Source organism: Trypanosoma rangeli, assembly GCF_003719475.1.
Source record: "Trypanosoma rangeli strain AM80 chromosome Unknown Tra_15.4_contig_00298, whole genome shotgun sequence".
NCBI lineage: Eukaryota > Euglenozoa > Kinetoplastea > Trypanosomatida > Trypanosomatidae > Trypanosoma > Trypanosoma rangeli.
Window position 1 is genome coordinate 4703 of NW_021706042.1, and position 18566 is coordinate 23268.

Genomic DNA, 18566 nt, shown 5'->3' on the forward strand with positions numbered 1-18566 from the left:
GAGACATCAATGACACGAAGAGGACGAACTATTCAGGCTCCTGCTTCTTCCGCTTCCTCACTTCCCACCCTACCTCTTATGTGTGTGTGTTATTGTTTTTTTTTTTTTTTTGTTCGGTCCTTACTCCTTTTGTGGCAGAACGATATCCATTTAGAGGAGCATGCCAATGCATGCATGTGAAACGTCAATATCAATTCCCCCCACGCACATGCAAAGAGAGTGTGTGTATGTGTGTGTGTGAGAGAGAGAGAGAGAGAGACCGACACTCACAAGGGGTATGGAACACTGTAAAAGACGAGGCAAGTAAAGCAAAATAAGAGAAAAAAACAACCTACAATTCCACACAGGTAGAGCTCCTACGACGACGTTAACCGTCATTCACAACAGGATAAATACTCAAAGAACAAATACAACATCGCCCACAGGCTCTTTCAGTGGCAAGAAGAATAACAAGGGCCATAAGAAACGAGAATCCAGACAAACCACACTGCACTACAGCCCGGGTCGTGCCACAAACGAATCTAATCGACTCATTTGTGCAAGGAGCTCCTTCGAAGGGGCATAAAAACGAGAGAGAAGGGTCTTGGCTCGTTGCGCAAATTCCCCTCTCTCCTCCTCAGTCGGCGCCAAGTAGGCAAGACGAATGTAATCGTCTATAAACTCCAGATGGACTTCTCCGTAAAGTTTCAGGTCCAGCTCCATCTTGGCAAGCAGGTGTTCCACACATTTCTTGTTATCCTTTAGGTTATTAAATGCTCTCGCAAGAGCCATGTGTGTTTTTGGAATCATGGATTGCGGGGGTCGGGGTGGGGGGCACAATTGTTCCATGACAATAGCATAACTTTGTGACAAAACCGTGACAGCAACATCATATTGACCCTCACGAATTAAACGACACCCCTTTTGATACAAATCACTGGCCTGAATGTAATAACCCTTCTTTTCTATGGTAACACGTTCATCTTTATTTTCAAGGCATGCCTTGCAGTTGCACATAAATCCACAGCGTTCGGCAAGAACACGACGCCGGAACTGAGCACTCACAGCCTTGTATGTTGTCATGTTGTGGTAGGCAATGGTAAGCTCCTCACCCGCATGGACAGGTCGTATGACGCGAATGACGAGATGAGGTGAGCAGCCAAGCGGGTTCCCTACAAATGAGGCAAAACAGTTTGGGTCACACGAGTGACGATACTGCGCGGCGGACACATACATCGCTTTCCCAACGGGTATCGGTCGAGGCTCACCAATAAGTGCCTCTCGAGTTTCCGGATGGATCGTAATCTGCGATCCTGTGTAGAACTTTATGTCAAAGCTGGACAATAAGACTTGACGCTGAGCAAACCGCAGGCGATCCGCGTCCTTTACACCCACTGCATCTAGCAAGAGTGCACAGAGGCTCACGGCAGTTTCATAACCCCCAACGATAGCCACAGGGTACAACTCACCTGTAAAGTTCCCACGAATAGATTTACACCTAAAAACTGCATCTTCAGAACACAATATACGACTTGCAACTAAGGCCTCGATCGGGCATATTTGAAAAAAAGGGTTTGCACTCTCGTATTGGCCAAAGCGTTCCCAACTCAGGCGGCCACACTCTTCACCACAAAAGAGTCCTCGAGCCAATTTTTCTTTTTCACGATAGGCTGTCCCAGGATACAAGGCCTGTGTCATGCGCAAGCAATAACTACAGCGTATACACCAATGATCATCATGTAACGCATGAACAACGGGCATTTCCGTCATAATTTCTCCAAGTTCCAAACGACATTTTGCCACTACCCCTCTCATGTTATCGTTGTACGTGATACTATCCACATGAGAAGAAGAAATTCCCCCTTCCAGTAAGTTCATCGCCTTATCTTCACAACTGCCACCATCAACATGTATAATCTTCGAGATCACCTTAACTGTATTTGCCGATGCCGCATTTACAATATCTGCTGCGTGAATATCTTTTTTACCTTCCTCTTCAAATCCCAACTTTTGTAAGCATACACCACGACGCTCCAATGCTTTCCAGTTGTTCGGCATTAAGGTGAAGGCCATATGAGCATCTGCCAGCGCCTCTGTAAGGCGTGCTTGGGCCAAAAAGACTGTACTGCGGTCATAGAGAAGTGTTGCTAGGGTCTCGTCCTGACTGGCATACATCACTCCACGAGTGTACATGAGCACACTTTCGTCCATTTTCCCCATCTCATAGGCCTTGACTCCTTGCTCCTTCCACCTCTCCGCTTCATCGTTGTTCACATCACCGCCCCCCTGAACCTCTTGCTTTAGCCTTTCCACCAGATTAGCGAGGCGAGGGGCATCCTCATTCCGTAAATAGGTCAAAACCTCCTCCATGGGACGAGCACCACTGCCAGGAGGCAGCATCCTTGCGAGTTCCAACAGCGGTTTTTGCAACGCCCCCAGGTTGGCGGCCAACTCCCGTCTCGCCTGAGCTTGAGCTGCAACTTCAGGTGGCAGAGCGGTCTTCATGTCGTTGATCTCTCTCACTCGCTCTGTAAAGTGCCAAAAAACAATAACAAAAAAAAATACCCCTTCACACAAATGAATAGGAAAATTAAAGGAGGAGAAAAACACAAGCAACATTGAAAGTGTGCACAACACAGCAAATTGGTGCGGCAATAACAAGAACAAAAGTGCTGCCTTCAGTATTTCCCTGCATCCTCTTCGCGAAGAATCGTGGGGAATTATCATAGTAGGTAGAGTTCTCCCATCTTACTTTTTTGTGTGTTTTTTTTACAAAAAATATTTCGTTAACATTAACCACAACAAAGTAACTTCTCCTAACCCTTAAAATATACTACTTCTAATCATTGCAGTTATGACCTCGGGGGCTGTCAAAACTATCCTGTGCTCCTCACCGTACAGCCCTTTCCTCCTCCATCATTCTCCCTCCGGGCTATGGCATAAAAGAGAGTGGGAAGCAGAGATAATCCCATGGAGCAATGAAGGTGTATTTGTTACTGTTTTCATACCGTGTTGACATAAACATTTTGGAGGCGCCGGCAAAAAAAAAATGGAAACAGAAGATAGTTAATAATAATAATGTTTCCCACCCGTCGGGAGAACCACGAAAAAAAAAAAAACAACAACCAAACTAGTGAAAATAAAATCGGCACCTCATGCAGAAAAAAAATGCGTCTGCATACAGGCATTGTACACTTCCATGTGTATCATGTATGCCAACCTATCATCTATTTCATGAAGGCACTGACGCTTAGGGTCTGCATACACGGCAACAATAAAAGCTAGTCGTGATCTTTTTCCCCACACGAATTCCCTAGAGAAGTAAAAAAAAAAAAAAGACAGATACTGGCGAAGGATTATTATTATTATTATTATTATTTTTCCCCTCTTTTTTTTGCTCTCTCTCTTTCGTTAGGTTCCCACAGCTTCACTGCCACCAACCTTTAAAAAAAGGGAGCATGGGTCGAGGTGGCTTCGGTTTCGGCCTCCTATGTATATCTGCTTTCAATTAGTCTTGCGTCCCAAAGTAGCGATCGCCAAAATCACCGAGGCCGGGGGTGATGTATTTGGAGTCGTTTAGACCGCTATCGATTGCCGCAGTCACCACCCTTACCTTGGGGAATTTGCCCATATAGCGTCGGATCCCCTCCGGGCAGGTAATTAGGTTAAGGAACACAATGTTCTCCTCCGGCACATTGTATTCCTTCATCAGAATATCCGTGGCACGGATGGCGCTGCCGCCTGATGCAATCATAGGGTCAAGTAGCAACACACAACGGCCAGCAACATCCTTTGGAATCTTGCTGTAGTTGTACCGCTCATCCGGAATCTTTTCAGCTGACGTCTCATCTCGCTGAACCAAAATCTTTCCGATGCGAATGCCGCGACATGTTTCTCGGAGAGCGCGTTCCATAGACTCACCGGCACGAAGGATGCTGATGCCTATGATGCCCCTTGAATCAGGCTTGCAGCCATGGTAAACGACACCGGTTGGTGTCATTACATCCGTTGGCACAACAGAAACCAGGTCAAGTCCAGCCTCCACCACGAGACGAATGATACGTTCACAATAAAACACAAAATCGGTACGGAGGGTCTTCTCATTGCGAATGGTGGTGAAGAGAAACTTCAGCTGATTCGTTTGTGGGATTAGATGGAGATTTGGAAGCTCCTTCAGCAGGACCTGCTCAACAGAGACGTCGTTTTTTGGGGTTTCCATAGCGACGTCGATAAAGTTTTTTGTTTTATTTCCCCTTTTATTCCCTTTAGTTGTCGTCTGATTCCCCCCCTTTTCCCTTTAATTTACTTCTTCACCCAAATAAAATGGCTAACTTACCTTCAAAAAGTTTTTGGATCTCGTGCCTGCTGCTGTCGTTTGGCCCTCAACCCCAAGCAAAAAAAAAAAAACAACAACAACAACACCAACCAGTTGAATCAAATAGCGTTGTGAGTGACAACAGTGGTGCTGCTGGAGGTTGCACACGTGTCGCTCCAAAAGGCACTACAGAGGGCGCGTGCCACACACTTTTGCCCGTTCCACACCTCTTCTCAAATCGGCTACGTGCTATACATGAACGCACACAACTAAACACATCAGTCGCAAAACAAAAAAAAACGAGATAGAAGGGATTGAGGGAATAAAAGGGATGAAAGAGAAGCGAAAACAACGTCTCCTGTCTCAACACGTGAACACCACGCATAAAGATGGACATATATGTGTATATATAGCAAGTTTTCCTCTTCTTTCCGTCGTTCTCTACCTATCTATTTTCAAGAGATTCCGAAAGTCTTCGAGGTTGATATTCCCGTCCTTATCAAAGTCTGCAGTTTGAATCAACAGCTTCATCTCCTCCTGCGAGAGATCCCCAAATCCAATGCGCTTCATGATGCCGGACAACACCTCCACATCAACAACACCGCGACCTTCCGGGTCGTAAATGTTAAACGCCTCCTTCACGGGATCGAACGTCAAGCTATTCGCTGCCACCGTGGAGGTTTGCATCCCATTGTAGTTGTTGATGATGTTCCAAAGCGACTCCACGGTAAAGCTGCCGTCCGTGGACTCATCAAGAAGGAATTTCAACTCCTTGTTTGTCATGTTGGGGTAAAAGGCAGCGAGGCGCGTCTTCAGGTCGCGCGGCTTCAATTCTTTTTTGTTCTGTACATCGAAGAAAGCAAAGGCCGCCTCCACGTCAGAGCGCTTAAGTCTAATGTCGCAATTTTTGGGTGGTTCCGCATCCGTCTGTAAACGTCTCCCCGCATCCCCCTGCGACAACGTCTTTGGCAGCTTCCTGGAGGGCTCCATGTCGCCTGGTCGTGAGCAACACACCTACAGGAGAAGAAAGGGATCAAACGGAAATAGGGGAAAAAAGTGAACTGAAAGCAGCAGAGGTCCCCCACTAAAATATCAACAACAAGCAAAAGAGTGCAGGCTAACTCTGAGAATCTTCTTCACAGAGGAGCAAAGAAAAACAATAACAATCCCCCATCCCTCAATAACAACAATATCATATATATATATAGTCTGTGGGGCACACACATGCGGACTTGTAACACGCGTTTATGCCAAGCAAATAAAAAAAAACGCACCTACACACATGACAATTGAACTCTTGACCGTAGCGGAGCAACAACTCAAAAGTGAGGACAAAAGAGGAGAGATGACACACATTTGCGTCGCTCGCAACTGTTAGAAGTGAATAAAACGTGGAGAAAAAATAACAAGAATAAAAACAAGATGCTAGACGTCGCTCAGAGTCACCTCTGCAAGGGCCCCACACTATGAAGGGGGAGGTGGAGCGATATGGCGCTGCCTGTATGGCCCGCATACCGTTGTGCGCATCATATATGCAACCAATAGCGCCATAAACTGAGCGCGCGTTTTATTTTTATTAACCCATGCCACATCATTTGTGCTGGGTCCCCAATCGCCGCCAAAACGACGTTAAATTGCCCGCCGTGCTATCCTCCGTTTGGTACATCCGCGACGAGCGCACAGGATGGTAAGCATCTTAACTCGGTCTTCTCGGTGACGCCTGTAGATAAGACCCCAGCAGATACCGGGGGCGTAACAGCGTCGGCACTTCGCTTCCCCCTTCCTCTTGAGGTCCAAGACAGGGGCTGAGGTGCTCACACACTCTGCAGTATCTGTTTCCTTTTCCGAGGTGCAAGTGTGTTTAGATCGCCAAAATTCTCCATCTTCAACAATGTACGAAGTGATGATATGGCGACCAAGCTCGCAAAGCCACAAAACAAATGTGAGACCTCCATTGCCCACTGGGGCACATGGGAGAAGCGAAAAGAAAAACGGAGGGCATCTCCAGTCAACTGGGACTCGCCGAGGACCAAGCACTTTCCCCGCTTTTGCCTTTATTTCCTCTGATCTCTGCTCATTATATCTCTCATGAGAGAAGGTAAGCTTCTCCCAAAGTGCCCTTGCTTCTGCTGCGACAGCCCGCATTGCGGTACGCTGTAGAACCCTGAATCTCTTCTTCTCTCTTCCATTCTGCGTGGTGCCAAGGAATATACTATAGTAGACATCAATAAAGTTCAGTGGCCGAGGACATGCCATGCCGGCAAAGGTGCCAGTGCGCCCCCCTCGCTGTGACGTTTCCATTGTCTGCTCCAGCGAGCAATGAATGATGTGACGTGTGATAACCACAGGACCTACTTCAAATCGACAGACCGAACATCTGGAAAGGGTGCTGCTGCCCTCATCTTTTCCTGTATCACAGTGAAGCTTGATGGTCCGGCTTTCTCCTGCTTTTGGCGGTTGCCTGTGGAGAATCCACGCAAGGACGTGACGCAACCCGTAGGCTCCACTGCAGAATTGTAAATGAAGCTGACACCCCTTGCAGTTCGGGCAGCGAATACAAGGAGGAACGTAAGGCTCCTTTGCACTGTTACTGTGGCCAACTGAAAAGGAAAAGTAACGGTAAAGTGGGCTGACGGTTGAGGCAATGTCACTGAGACGAACAACGCAATTTACGCATGACGTATGACCTGTTTCCACGCCAGTAATTGCCGCAATTGCCTCGTCGCCTCCTTTTTGGAGTTGTGCCATGAAACTCGTATTTTAGCGGGCCGTTTTGGTTGTGTCTAGAAGCACGCCGGCAGACGCCCGCGATTATTAATAAAGGGAGAATAGCGGGATAGAGATAGAGAGAGACTGCCACAAAGCAAACAAAACAACAGAATGCAAGAAGGACGTAAAAATAGCAACACAATTGTCAGGCTGAAAAAAAGCACATCACACGCACACACACACATGCATACCATACGCACATAACGGTAATGGCGTGTTCTGTGTAGTCTTTGTCACCGTTAGCTTTCATCGTCTGGAAACTCAAGAAGAGGACGTATGAAAATAACGACCAAAACCAAGGGACAAGGTCAACAAAAGAGGGAAATACAGCAAAAGAGACAATGCGACTTCACGACGCAAGGAAAAAAAAACGAAACATGAGGACATCGAATTATTCCTACACAATAACACTTCTCCACAAGCGTCCCCTTCCTATTTTTCCCCATTCATCAGCACAATTACCACTTGTTTTTCACTATCTCCATTTTCCTCTTGCGCTCTGTTCCCTCTAATGCCTGTCCGCCACCGTTGAGCAGTCAAGGCAAAAAGAAACATCCCAACAGGGAAGCATCATTGTTTATTTATACGGGCAATTCCCCAGAATTACTTCTGGTAGTAGCAATGCACCGGACACACACTGGCAACGTGGAAAACCAACAAACTGACAGACAAGAAGAGCACGTCAGTACAATTCTTCGCTCTTCGCTTGCAGGGAGGTCCGGTGTCAAAGGACTAGCCTGCTTTGTTCTCATGTATCGCACACATCACTTACTCTTTGTCGTTCGTTTCTTTTAGTTTGCCACCGTCATTCTCAACAATTTCATCCTCAGGCACACACAATTCCTCCTTTCCCTTCCATTAGTAAAAGTGTACGTAATCCCTTAAAAAAAAATCTGCATGTTTGCGTTTTTTTTTTTGTGCGTCAATAATTTTTGTTTTGTTTTGCTTATATCTTTGTCACAGTGGGGTTTTTGTCCTGCTGCTCTCGCTCCTTATCTGCTGTGAGCGGCCGCTGAAGTGTAAAAAAGGCACACCTGTAAACAAGCTGCTTCATGCTTCGATGATTATTTGTATAGGTTGTGTCGATAAACTCCGGCTGGCGAAGAAGAACAAATCCAATGCGCTGCGCCACTGTGAGCACCTCCCCCAGCGAAAGTTCAATGGACATGTCATCTGAGGAATCCGCAAAGTGGTACAGCAGTGGCCCAACATTTACCCAGTACCCGCCTGGTACGAGCAGGTTGTAAATGATCTCTATGTATTCCACAATGTTATGCGCCGTGTCAATAAAAAAGCACGTGGCCACAGCATTCCAGCTTTTGTGTTGGTGTTCCTTGGCGTAAACCTCTGTGAAGTCACCCGCTACCATGGAAAGTTCACCAAAAGAACGCTCCTCCTCTTCACGAAGGTTATCAATGGCCTCAAAGGCACATAGATCAGGAATATGCACATCCACAAACTGATCCTCTCGATTTACAAGATTACTCGTGTTGTCAACGTAGGGGTAGATGGTGTGCTGACACGAGGAAACGACATGATTTTGAATGTAGTGTCCCGCAATTAGCATATGATAACTAAACTCATTTGCCTGCGCTGCAAACCCACGCAGAGCGAGTTCAACAGAGAGACGACACAACCCAGCACCGGGAACAAGAATTTTAACACCCGCTCTTGTTGCGCAATCGGGGTAAGAATTCTCTAGTGTAGTAAGAATTGGCAGGTACACAGAGTTCCGTTCTGGGGCGCCCTCGGCTGACCAGTCCCGTACAAACTGACGGAGCGTCGTAAATACCTTGTCAATATCCAGCGGGGTGGGCGCTGGGACATCCTCCGGCCGCACGGTGGTACCTGTAGGCCAGTAGGAATCAAAGAGTTCTGAGGAGGTGTTACAGATGGATTCAAAAAAGCGACTGTTGCTTTCAATGCAATTAAGGTAGGTACTGAACATACGATCCAAATCAAGACAGAGAATTTGTCGATATTGCTCATGAAATTTCATAAAGTCATTTAAACGAATCTCCCGAGCCCCCAGTGCCCGACTTCTGTAGGAACGAAATGCGTTGACGGTGCGGAGAAAGCTAATGTGGTCCTCGTGCATGTCATCAGTTTCACACGAAGACAAGGGCGGCGGCGGTGATGGATGCTTGCTGTCCAATTCAGGATTAAACTCGTGATCTAGCTCCGCCCCGAGCGGGCACGGAGGTAATGTCAACTCATGGCCTTCCGATGAAGTCATCCTTCACTTTGCGTGCACCCAGGCCGACTCAACACTACACGACACCAACAGGGATAGGGTATAGCAGGCATGACAAAAAAAAATTAACTAAACGGATAAAATCACGTCACATCCTCACACTTTCCACCGCATTCTTATCCCTTTTCCTTCAGAGAGACTCTTTCACTAAGAAATAACGGTTGCTTTTCTTTTTCCACCTTTTTATTTTTCAACGTGCTTCAGGCCTCTCCGGCACAAAATGAAGGCACCCACGCACAACCAAACACACAATGGGCAAGAAAGTTCAACCGAATGGGAACCACCGCCACCACCATTAATACCAAAAACCACCACGAAAACGCACACACACTCCCCCGTGGGGCCATACTGTCACCCACGCTGGTCAAATTAGGTTTTGTTTCCTCCTACATCTGCTTCCTTTTATTTTATAAAAAAAAAAAGAAAACAGGGCATGAGGCAGAGGAGTTCCACAGTCAACTCAAGACGCCCCATTCGCGAAGGTTCACATAGTCTTCAATTTCCCGTTTCAGTTGGTAGAGCACCTTGTGAAGGCTATTGAACGAGGTAACGAGGACCGTCCAAGGATGTTCCTGTGCGGCAAACCAGCGCTGTATCTCCTCACGCAATTCTGCCGATATACGATTGGCATTAGACTGGCACCATCCCCTTGCCTCTTCCGTTACCTCCTCCACACGCTTCAGTGTGTCGTACATATCATTGTATTCCTTCCGCAAAATGGCGTAGTCGCCTTGCGCAGAAACAAGCTGTGATGCGTCTACAATTGGCATAGGCCTCAGCGCCTGCTGCTCTCCGAATCCCAGCACGGTGTTTGGTCGTTGTCGTCGCTTCAACACCTCTTTTGTCACAGACGACAGAACGCATCGTCCTTTGGTGAGGTCACCATCCGCCCATCGAATACCGCTCTGATCCATGGAGGTTAAGAGCGTCATTGCAAACTTCTGCACGGGTTCCTCCGCGCGTTGTCCTACGGTGCCCTCATCGCTTTCTACGCCCTCTGAATCATCATCCTCGTCCCGCTTTCGCTTGGAGCTTCCGAGTCCTGCCATGATACCTCTTGAGCAGGTTGCCAGCATCACGTCCCGGTCTGCATATAAAGCAAAGCGATCCAAAACGGCTTTGTTGTGCGCAACTTTTGGAAGGGCCAGATTCGCCACTTGTTGTTTAACAGCTTTGGAACTGTAGTATTCGATGTCTATAAGTTCGTATCCGGCCTCCACAAGCTCGCGCTGCCCACGGCGATTGAGCACTGTGAGAACACTCAACACATCATTCAATACGTCCTCATTCTCAGCAGCAAAAGAGCGGAGGAGCTCACGCTGATCCATGGGTGCCGGTGCTAAAAGATATGCAATTTTCATCGTCAAGGAACGATGCTGATGCATGACGTCAGATAGCGTGGCAGTTGCTTTCGACACACTAGGAAAATACGGTGCACTCGTGTCCTCTGTTGCGCTTGTGTCTGGTGCACTCTGCTTCTTCTCCGGTTGCACCGTTGTCTTCTGCACAGCAGCAATACGGGAGACTTCCGCGGACTCGCTGACACCTGTCTTTTGTTGTCTATACGAATGCAGCTCCCCCGGCTGAAGAGTGCAGTGCCATTCAACACTTACTTTCTCATCTTGGAAGACAATGGTGTTATCGTGCATCTGCTTGAGCGTCACGGCGCCGCCACGGATGGCATCAATGAGGTCTGCAGGAAGTGTTCCCACCGCAACGGGCTTCATTTACCCGCTAATCCTAACGATTGTGGTTTGACACAATAGAAAATGTGTGTGCGTGAGTCCACGCAGAGTCCAATAGAAAGATTTGTTGAAACAAAGGGGTAGGATGCAAACACGGAGTGTGAGAAAAAGAAATTGGAAGCTTAAAGATGCAGAGGAAGCAGAGCAAAGGGAACAAACATCCCAGCTACTCCACTCTCGGCACTCAGCACTTTGAGGCACACCGCTAGGCGATCGTTTCAGGTATAACATACACGTTTATACTGCCAAATAATAATAATAATAATAGTAACAATAAGATGGGATGGACAACTGATACGTTGTTTGGACCTCTGTTTTTTTTTTTTTGCTGTTTGCCTACTCTCATTAGCCGTCGTGACCCTCTCTGTCCAGTTTATTTACCAGCTGCTTCCTGGGGTCTTCCTCTTCAAGTAATGAGTTTCTCCAGAGTGTGGAACTCTCGGGCGCCACTTCATTCAACACACGTTTCACAATAGCGCAGCATCTTTCGGCGCAAGGAATGAGGGTTTGCGCCACAGAGATCTGCACATCTTCATCTGTGCTTGCGGCATGTGTAGAAACGCAACGAATCAAATCTTCTGTGGCAATATCGAGCACGTCCGCAAGATACCTCAGCAGGAACAGCACCCGCTTAAGGATCTTCTTGTCGTTGCTCCCTCCCAAAGGCTCTCTTGTCAACATTGTGGCGATGAGTTCATTCCCTCCCGCCCTGGTGAAGAGAAGAGCATTTGGAGAGTACTCACGGCAGAGACAGCTACAGCTGTGCAGGAGAGCGGCCAATACAGCAGGAGACTTCTCCTCCCTCAGCAATGGCAGTAGCACCGCCTGCCACTGTGCTTCTTCAAAACACTTTTGTACTCTCTCGTTAAGCTGAGCAGAGTGGGCAATGACCATCGCCGCTCCCTGACGAACCTGGGCGCTTTTCAAAGCCAGCTGTTCCTTGCGCAGAAGCTCCAGCACGACGCGGTGACCATCCATGAGTGAGAACTCAATAGCCCAATTGATGTCCTCAACCAACTCGCTCAGCTCCTCCAGCGCAGCGACGCACTCATCCTCGGCGACGTCATCGCGTGATATTGTTTCCAACAGGCGTTTGACCTGCCGCTCTGGTGCCTCAACCGATGCCAGCGCCTCTTTGAGCCACTGCAGCTCCTCGGAGTTACGACGCGGAAGTTCGCCGCAATTTCCATTCCTCGAGCCGGCGCCGACTGACGTGCAGAAGTCCAGCAGCGCCGTGTTCATCGACGGGTCATTCGACATTCTTTTTGTCGCACAGGTCTCCTTCCCCCTTCCCCCTCTTTTCTGTTTCCCCCTTACACCTGTCGCTTCACCGCAAAAAAACTCAACAAAAAAAAGGAAAACAACAACAATAACAATAACGAGCTGCATCCCACACTTTACATGACAAGTCTACCGTGATGTGCGACAATGGGGGAAGAAGCTGCAGACCATGAAAAGCTCCCCAGCACAGTGGCAGCAGACGACAAAAATATAACAAGAAAAGGCATCGCTTCCAAAGGGAAAGCAACCCTCCCCCCCCAAAAAAAAAAAAAAAGGCAACGATATTTACTCAATTGTACGTGGGGCTTCTAAATAAGAGACACAGAGCAACGATGGCAGAGGCGTCGCTACTCATCCGCCCCACGAATCACAATGTGCATTTTAAGTGGTCTTCAATTCCTTCTGTGCATGACACTCCAAAAATTTTAGATGCGGATCCACAGCAACACCATCCCGTCCCTCCACAATTGTCTTTGGTGGCACGCTTGCCCCATTCTCCATGGTGTTCTCTAGCTGCGACGTAGCTGACAGCTGCACCTGGTGTATGAGCTGTGAGACAGAGGCACGGAGTGCTGTGTTTTCACGCCGCACCGAGGCAACAAGAACCCCTCGTCGTTCGTAGTCCTCTTGAAGGGAAATAAGTCCTTCCTGCAGAAGCTCCCGTTCCTTCTCGACCCCTTGGAGCTTGCGAGCAAGTGAAAAAAACCTTGTTGGGTCGTCTTCATCCGCAACGATTGACCATATCATTCCACCGTCCACCGCCTCCTCGTTGTTGTTGACAGGCGACACTGCACCAGCGGCACAAAGGCGCTCAAAGAGAATGCTGCAGCGTTGCCTAGAAGCAACGAGTTCATCCTCCTGCTGCTCCACTTTTCCCCGCAGCTCAACGATGGTCTCCTCTTTGCAATCCAATTCGTCCTGAAGCACACGGTTGTACCGCTGGTACGCCAGCAGCTGTGCCCGAAGTGAGATGCCTTCACCGGTGACGGGTTCTGTCCAGTTTGGCACTAGCAGTTGCACTTGGTCATGGAGCACCATAATATTTTCTCGGAGGTACTTGTTCTCCGTCGAGAGGACGCGCAAAGAGTCAAGTTCCGCCTGTTTTCTAAAAACTTCCTGCTGCAGCATTTCGACGCGTGTCTGCGTGACAGCCTCGTTCTCCTGCTCCACAAACGCCGATGATCCCATCATTATTACTGCTGAAATTGGAATAAAAACAAACAAATGCCCACAAAGAGAAATAGAGAAAGTGACGGACAGTGCGAGAAAGTCAAAAGCACAGCGCAGTCCGCGCCGTATACATACGCATACGCAGAGGGATAATGAGACATCACCAGCAATAACACAGAAGCAACAACAGATACGATAACACACACAAAAATTAATGAGGCTCTGCGGAGAGTCAAAAGTGATGCGGTAGCGCCGGTTAAAACATCACATTACCAGCACACCGATTATATCTCTTGACACAGTTATCGATACCACGTTGATCGTTCCGCGACGATTCGTGCAGACTCTTCCCGTTGAGCACAAAGAGCCCGCTCGCGCTGCAACCGCTCCGCCTCTTGCCGCTCCTCTGCCGCTGCTCTCACCCTTTTGCGTTCCTCCACAATACGACGATGTTCCTCCTCACGTCCCCTCTCGCGTTCCACCTCGCGCCGCCGTTCCTCCTCATCTTCCTTTCTGCACCGTTCCGCTGCAGCAACGCGTCGCTGCTCTCGTGCCGTTTCAATTGCCTGAATCATCTCTTGGGGAATACCCAATGGTGCACTCGCTGCAAGGGCAAATGAACCAGCTGAAGTGAGTATCGTTTCAGAAATGGAAGCAGAAGCATTTGATGTGAGAATCCACGACTGATTTTCACCGAATAGATGATACTTGAGAGTGTCGCTGATCGTCATTGAGATTTTGTTCCCCATCAAAACGCGATACCACTTCCTTAGCAGGGCTGCAATCTCTGTCTTCATGGGGGTCATCATCACTACATCCTCAACCGGTTCTAAGGACTCTCCGTGCACACAACTAGGACATACTCGCACTGGCTTGCTGTGCCCGAGCAGCGTAGGGAGCGGCCGACTGTACCGCAAACATTTTTTCACACAACAGAGTCGACCGCACCCAGGACAGTGTTGTCTCTTCGCCGCAGGTGACATTTTGTCCCCGCAACATTCGCATAGATGGCTCCGTTGATTTTTTACTGCCGTTGTACTTGTCACAATTGGTCGGTAAGGGACAGTGGGTTGGTAAAAATGCAGCATAATAACTGTATCCGCATGCGTGGTGACAGAAATTCCCGATAAGAGGCGCAAATCCAGTCGCTTCCGAAGAAAATATCTCGTCACGGTAGAAATTGTGGGCGATACTGGATGAACATTTCTCCTAGTAGGCTTTGCTTGCGGCTGTACCACGGTTTCTAAGCGTTCTTGTATCAGGTAAATTGCTAAATCCGTTATAATGCAAAACTCCTTCTCAAGTAAGGCCTTCTGATGATTGACAACCCGCTCCACAAGCGCAGTAAAAAGGATTCTCTGCGGAGACATCTCCCGTGGACGTTCCCATTGACTCTGTTGAAGAATCGGATTATGGTAATATCGCTTTCCCGCATCTGTCCAGAACTCCTTCCATGCACTCCCGATGGGGTTAAACTCCACGTATGGGTGAAGCGGCCCAAGTTTGTTGCGGTAGTCAAGATAATCTCCGGAGAAGGGGCGAAACACACTGTCGGCCCGTCGTGCCTTCCCGGCCTTAGAATACACGCGCCCCATACTAGTCCTAAGGAGAATACCATCCTTATGCTGCTGGTACCGGCACCAGGTGCGCTGAATCTTTAAGACAATATTGTCAAGCGCGGCCTCACGGAGCTCTTCAAGTGTGAACAGGTGCTGTGGTTGTCGGATAAATACCTTGTGCTGGCCCAGCTGCCAGGATCCCTGCGGCAAGGCATCACCGACGCGCCGCAAAATAGCAGAACAGGCATCATGGTCAGAGCCCTTGAACGGGCGTGGAAACGTCTCCGGACTAAGGAATTTGAAGCGCTTGAGAAACTTATCAAAGTATTGCCGGTATATGTATCCTGCACGACGAACACGAACGTTTTCGAGAAGGCCCAAGTATTTTACCTGGTGTAGCACTCGGGCATCATCTATAAAATTGGGGCGCTTTTCGTCGTTTGATTTGATGGTGCGCACATAATGTGGATTGCATCCCATCAGTGTCTTGATAAGATTTGAGGCCTGCTGCCGCATCTTAAGTCCAGCGGTAGTCACACGTGTTTTCGTTCCCCCGGCGCCACCTTGTGAAACACCTGCAATGGTCTCCGCGAGGATTGTTAACAAAAAACGATTAGAGGAAAAACCAAGCATTGATGTAGTATCGATACTAATAAGGTCCTTGTTGCGGGTTGTGAAACCCTCTGCGTCGTACTGCACATCTCCTGCGTAGTGCTTAACACGAAACCCTTTTTCTGTCCTGTTGAAGTGAGGATTACCGGCGTGTACAGCATCTAGTTTGTCAAGCATCTTGATGTCAGCAACAGACTCCTTTTCCTTCGCCATCGTCGCACACACATCATCAATGACAGCAAATAACCCGGGTGGCTGCATACCCTCAATAAGATCGCATACAACCTTGTTGTTGAAGTACTTAATCTCTTCCCATGGAATATTCTCACGCACATACTCCTCTTGCTCCACCTTCAAAGTTAACGCTATGAAGATCTGCTGAAGCTTTTCATTGACATAATTAATGCAGAACTGCTCAAACCCGTTTTTTTCAAATATCTCAAATCCGTAAATGTCAAGAACGCCTAGCATTAAGTCATGCGGCTTCTCCCCAAGAGCCACATTCACAGACTGCACTATAAACTCAAACAAGTGGTGGTACAGTGTCTTTGCAATGGCGTCACGGGCGTTTCGGCTCTGTTGCATGTCGAGGGGGACATTAACCACCTCGCTTGCGCCCATTTCCAGCCGCTTCCATGTGAGAACCCGCTCCAGTGCGGTCGCGTCTACGCCCAAGAGCGTGGCGCAAAAATCCAGTTCGTCTCGATTTAAAACCATCAGCGCAGCGTCCTCGCGGTCTACTTCGGATGGCGCAAACTGCAGCTGCCCAAGGTGGAGTATAAGGGCAAGGGTATCAAAAATAGACTGCTGATCTGATGTCGAAATCAACATCGCGTCCATTGCAGCTAGCGTCTCCGCCCACTCCTTCCCGTCGTCAATGCCATCACACTCCAGCGTTCCGCCCTGGTTCAAGTAGAAGAACTGGCCAGGAGGCAGTAGCCGCAGCCTGTCCCGGAGCGCCGGAGCAGCTCCACGACATAACTGATAAAACACATGAAAGCTCCGCTCTCCTTTCTGCTGGCCAACAACCCGTGACTTCTCAAGAAGAAAGTTCGACATGCGCCCGCCAACAGGGCCACCCATTCGATCAAAAAATATTTCAAAGAACTTCCCAAAACGAGAGCTGTTGTCATTACGAACGGTCTTTGCATTTCCAAAAGCCTCCAGCAACGGGTTGGACTCCAGAATGATTCGCTTTACACGCTGCATTTCCGCTGTGTTACCAGAGACAGCGGAGACGTACTGCATAATCTGCTTTGATGCCTCCGTCTTTCCGGCCCCTGATTCCCCTGAGATGATGACACACTGATTCTCCTCCTCTGACACCATGGTGCGGTATGTCTCCTCTGCCAAGCCAAACACATGGGGCTCACCATGGTTGCTCCCAGTCACGCCCCCATTACCCTTTCCACCCCTCCGAAAAAACGCGATGCGCTCCTCACTGTACAAACCTGGAATCTTTTTGAATGGATTCACACTTAACAACACAGGGCCAATACTCGTGTAGATGAGATCCCTGCTGTGGCGCAACTTAAGGTTCTCCATAATGGCTTTGTCAGAAAGCTGCGGCAGCAGGACAAGGTCGTCCAAGCCAACCACAGCTGCCTTCTTTAAATCAATATGTGCCATCACACCACTTTCCAGTTTCTTGCTTATATCTATGATATGCAGATTGCGGAAAAGTACTTGATGATGTCTTTTCCTTCCATTCAAAAAATGGATTCCTGCCTCCTGTTCCTCCCTACATACACGGAAGTTCAGAAGGAGCAACGAAGAGACAAGCCAACCTAGCCAGTAGAGCAATGCAGAAAACAAAACACATGGGTGTGAGTGCTGCGATGAAAAACAGACTGAACTCACAAAAATCGGTGGAAACAGATTAAAAAACACACGCAGAAATCACAGCAGCTCTCCTCCCCTCCACAAAAAAAGACAAAAAATCGAAGTTGTAAACAGCAAAGACAAAACACAGTAAAAATGAGAAGATAAAAAAGCTAACCCCCTCACCACACATATATACACCTATAACATCGCTCAGTACATCTTCCTCGCGATTGTGTTCCGTTTTAAATCTTTTTTCTTTTTGAGAGTATGTGTGTGCATGTGTGTGTGTGTGTATGTATGTGAGGGGTACTCGCCCTCAGCGGCACCACCCGGTCCCTTCGCCCGCGTCGTGGCCAACGAGTCACACAGCAAACAGCCCCCGCCACAGTAATCATGCACCCACACCAAACACCTAATGGGCCACTTGCAAAGGCGGGGACAAACATGACGGAAAAATAAGAGAGGCGCACGCACGGAGAGAGAGAGAGAGAGAGATGGAGATGGAGAGATAGATAGAGGGAGATACAGAGAGAGAGAGAGAGAACAAGGTTTGGAGGGGTGTCACCACCCACCCACACCCATGCACAGGAAGACAGAGCATACACACACGGTTCAGCCATACCCACTCCCTCCCTCCTTCACATCATCCACCACAAGGGTCTGTTAACTTCCCCCCTCCCCCCTAAAAATAATGACAAAAAGTGACAAAATCAAATAGCATAAACGCAATAATTAAAATGAATAAAAACTGATGCACACAATATCGAGCCAAGTTAAAGACCAACGTAACTGTTGCAATTCGACATCATGGGGCCCATTTCCCTGGCCACCATTTCGTGCCTCCCAAAATTGAGACACATGAATTTGTCACTCTACATTCTCAAACACCAGCGGTAGACGCAACACCTATAGCACGTTGAAAAACACAATGACGACAAAGAGAATGCACCATCCAGTCACAAGGAGGGCAACACGTCCGCCGTGCTTTTGCGTATGCTTAAAGGGCGTCGTGAGGCAGCCACCAACCAACTGGTTGTACGCATGGGCCATAAGTACCC

The 18566-nt window shown here is 48.3% G+C and overlaps 9 protein-coding genes and 1 pseudogene across 9 annotated transcripts, besides 10 other annotated features; all 10 read right to left on the bottom strand.

The window, feature by feature from the left end:
* Window positions 1-81: 81 nt before the first annotated feature.
* Window positions 82-114: a microsatellite.
* A 105-nt stretch (window positions 115-219) lies between these two features.
* Window positions 220-240: a microsatellite.
* Window positions 240-259: a microsatellite.
* A 233-nt stretch (window positions 260-492) lies between these two features.
* TraAM80_07298 (SET and MYND domain-containing protein) lies at window positions 493-2484 on the bottom strand (the record flags this gene model as incomplete). The annotated part of the gene is made up of 1 exon (XM_029384098.1): window positions 493-2484. One exon carries the CDS (start codon window positions 2482-2484, stop codon window positions 493-495), a length of 1992 nt encoding a protein of 663 aa, XP_029236055.1.
* An 850-nt stretch (window positions 2485-3334) lies between these two features.
* Window positions 3335-3361: a microsatellite.
* Window positions 3362-3487: 126 nt separating this feature from the next.
* Window positions 3488-4198, bottom strand: TraAM80_07299 (uracil phosphoribosyltransferase; the record flags this gene model as incomplete). The annotated part of the gene is made up of 1 exon (XM_029384099.1): window positions 3488-4198. One exon carries the CDS (start codon window positions 4196-4198, stop codon window positions 3488-3490), a length of 711 nt encoding a protein of 236 aa, XP_029236056.1.
* A 164-nt stretch (window positions 4199-4362) lies between these two features.
* Window positions 4363-4405: a microsatellite.
* Window positions 4406-4735: 330 nt separating this feature from the next.
* Window positions 4736-5284, bottom strand: TraAM80_07300 (uncharacterized protein; the record flags this gene model as incomplete). Its single annotated transcript, XM_029384100.1, has 1 exon — window positions 4736-5284. The coding sequence occupies one exon, from the start codon at window positions 5282-5284 to the stop codon at window positions 4736-4738; it is 549 nt and encodes a 182-aa protein (XP_029236057.1).
* Window positions 5285-5923: 639 nt separating this feature from the next.
* On the bottom strand, window positions 5924-7042 carry TraAM80_07301 (uncharacterized protein; the record flags this gene model as incomplete). The annotated part of the gene is made up of 1 exon (XM_029384101.1): window positions 5924-7042. The coding sequence occupies one exon, from the start codon at window positions 7040-7042 to the stop codon at window positions 5924-5926; it is 1119 nt and encodes a 372-aa protein (XP_029236058.1).
* Window positions 7043-7224: 182 nt separating this feature from the next.
* Window positions 7225-7264: a microsatellite.
* A 745-nt stretch (window positions 7265-8009) lies between these two features.
* Window positions 8010-9299, bottom strand: TraAM80_07302 (uncharacterized protein; the record flags this gene model as incomplete). The annotated part of the gene is made up of 1 exon (XM_029384102.1): window positions 8010-9299. The coding sequence occupies one exon, from the start codon at window positions 9297-9299 to the stop codon at window positions 8010-8012; it is 1290 nt and encodes a 429-aa protein (XP_029236059.1).
* Window positions 9300-9772: 473 nt separating this feature from the next.
* On the bottom strand, window positions 9773-11044 carry TraAM80_07303 (uncharacterized protein; the record flags this gene model as incomplete). The annotated part of the gene is made up of 1 exon (XM_029384103.1): window positions 9773-11044. One exon carries the CDS (start codon window positions 11042-11044, stop codon window positions 9773-9775), a length of 1272 nt encoding a protein of 423 aa, XP_029236060.1.
* A 266-nt stretch (window positions 11045-11310) lies between these two features.
* Window positions 11311-11339: a microsatellite.
* A 68-nt stretch (window positions 11340-11407) lies between these two features.
* TraAM80_07304 (uncharacterized protein) lies at window positions 11408-12322 on the bottom strand (the record flags this gene model as incomplete). The annotated part of the gene is made up of 1 exon (XM_029384104.1): window positions 11408-12322. One exon carries the CDS (start codon window positions 12320-12322, stop codon window positions 11408-11410), a length of 915 nt encoding a protein of 304 aa, XP_029236061.1.
* Window positions 12323-12396: 74 nt separating this feature from the next.
* Window positions 12397-12442: a sequence feature (A-rich).
* Window positions 12443-12724: 282 nt separating this feature from the next.
* On the bottom strand, window positions 12725-13531 carry TraAM80_07305 (uncharacterized protein; the record flags this gene model as incomplete). The annotated part of the gene is made up of 1 exon (XM_029384105.1): window positions 12725-13531. One exon carries the CDS (start codon window positions 13529-13531, stop codon window positions 12725-12727), a length of 807 nt encoding a protein of 268 aa, XP_029236062.1.
* Window positions 13532-13815: 284 nt separating this feature from the next.
* TraAM80_07306 (myosin IF) lies at window positions 13816-17313 on the bottom strand (the record flags this gene model as incomplete). The annotated part of the gene is made up of 1 exon (XM_029384106.1): window positions 13816-17313. One exon carries the CDS (start codon window positions 17311-17313, stop codon window positions 13816-13818), a length of 3498 nt encoding a protein of 1165 aa, XP_029236063.1.
* Window positions 17314-17773: 460 nt separating this feature from the next.
* Window positions 17774-17810: a microsatellite.
* A 173-nt stretch (window positions 17811-17983) lies between these two features.
* Window positions 17984-18051: a microsatellite.
* A 302-nt stretch (window positions 18052-18353) lies between these two features.
* TraAM80_07307 (hypothetical protein) lies at window positions 18354-18564 on the bottom strand (annotated as a pseudogene).
* Between the last annotated feature and the right edge of the window lie 2 nt (window positions 18565-18566).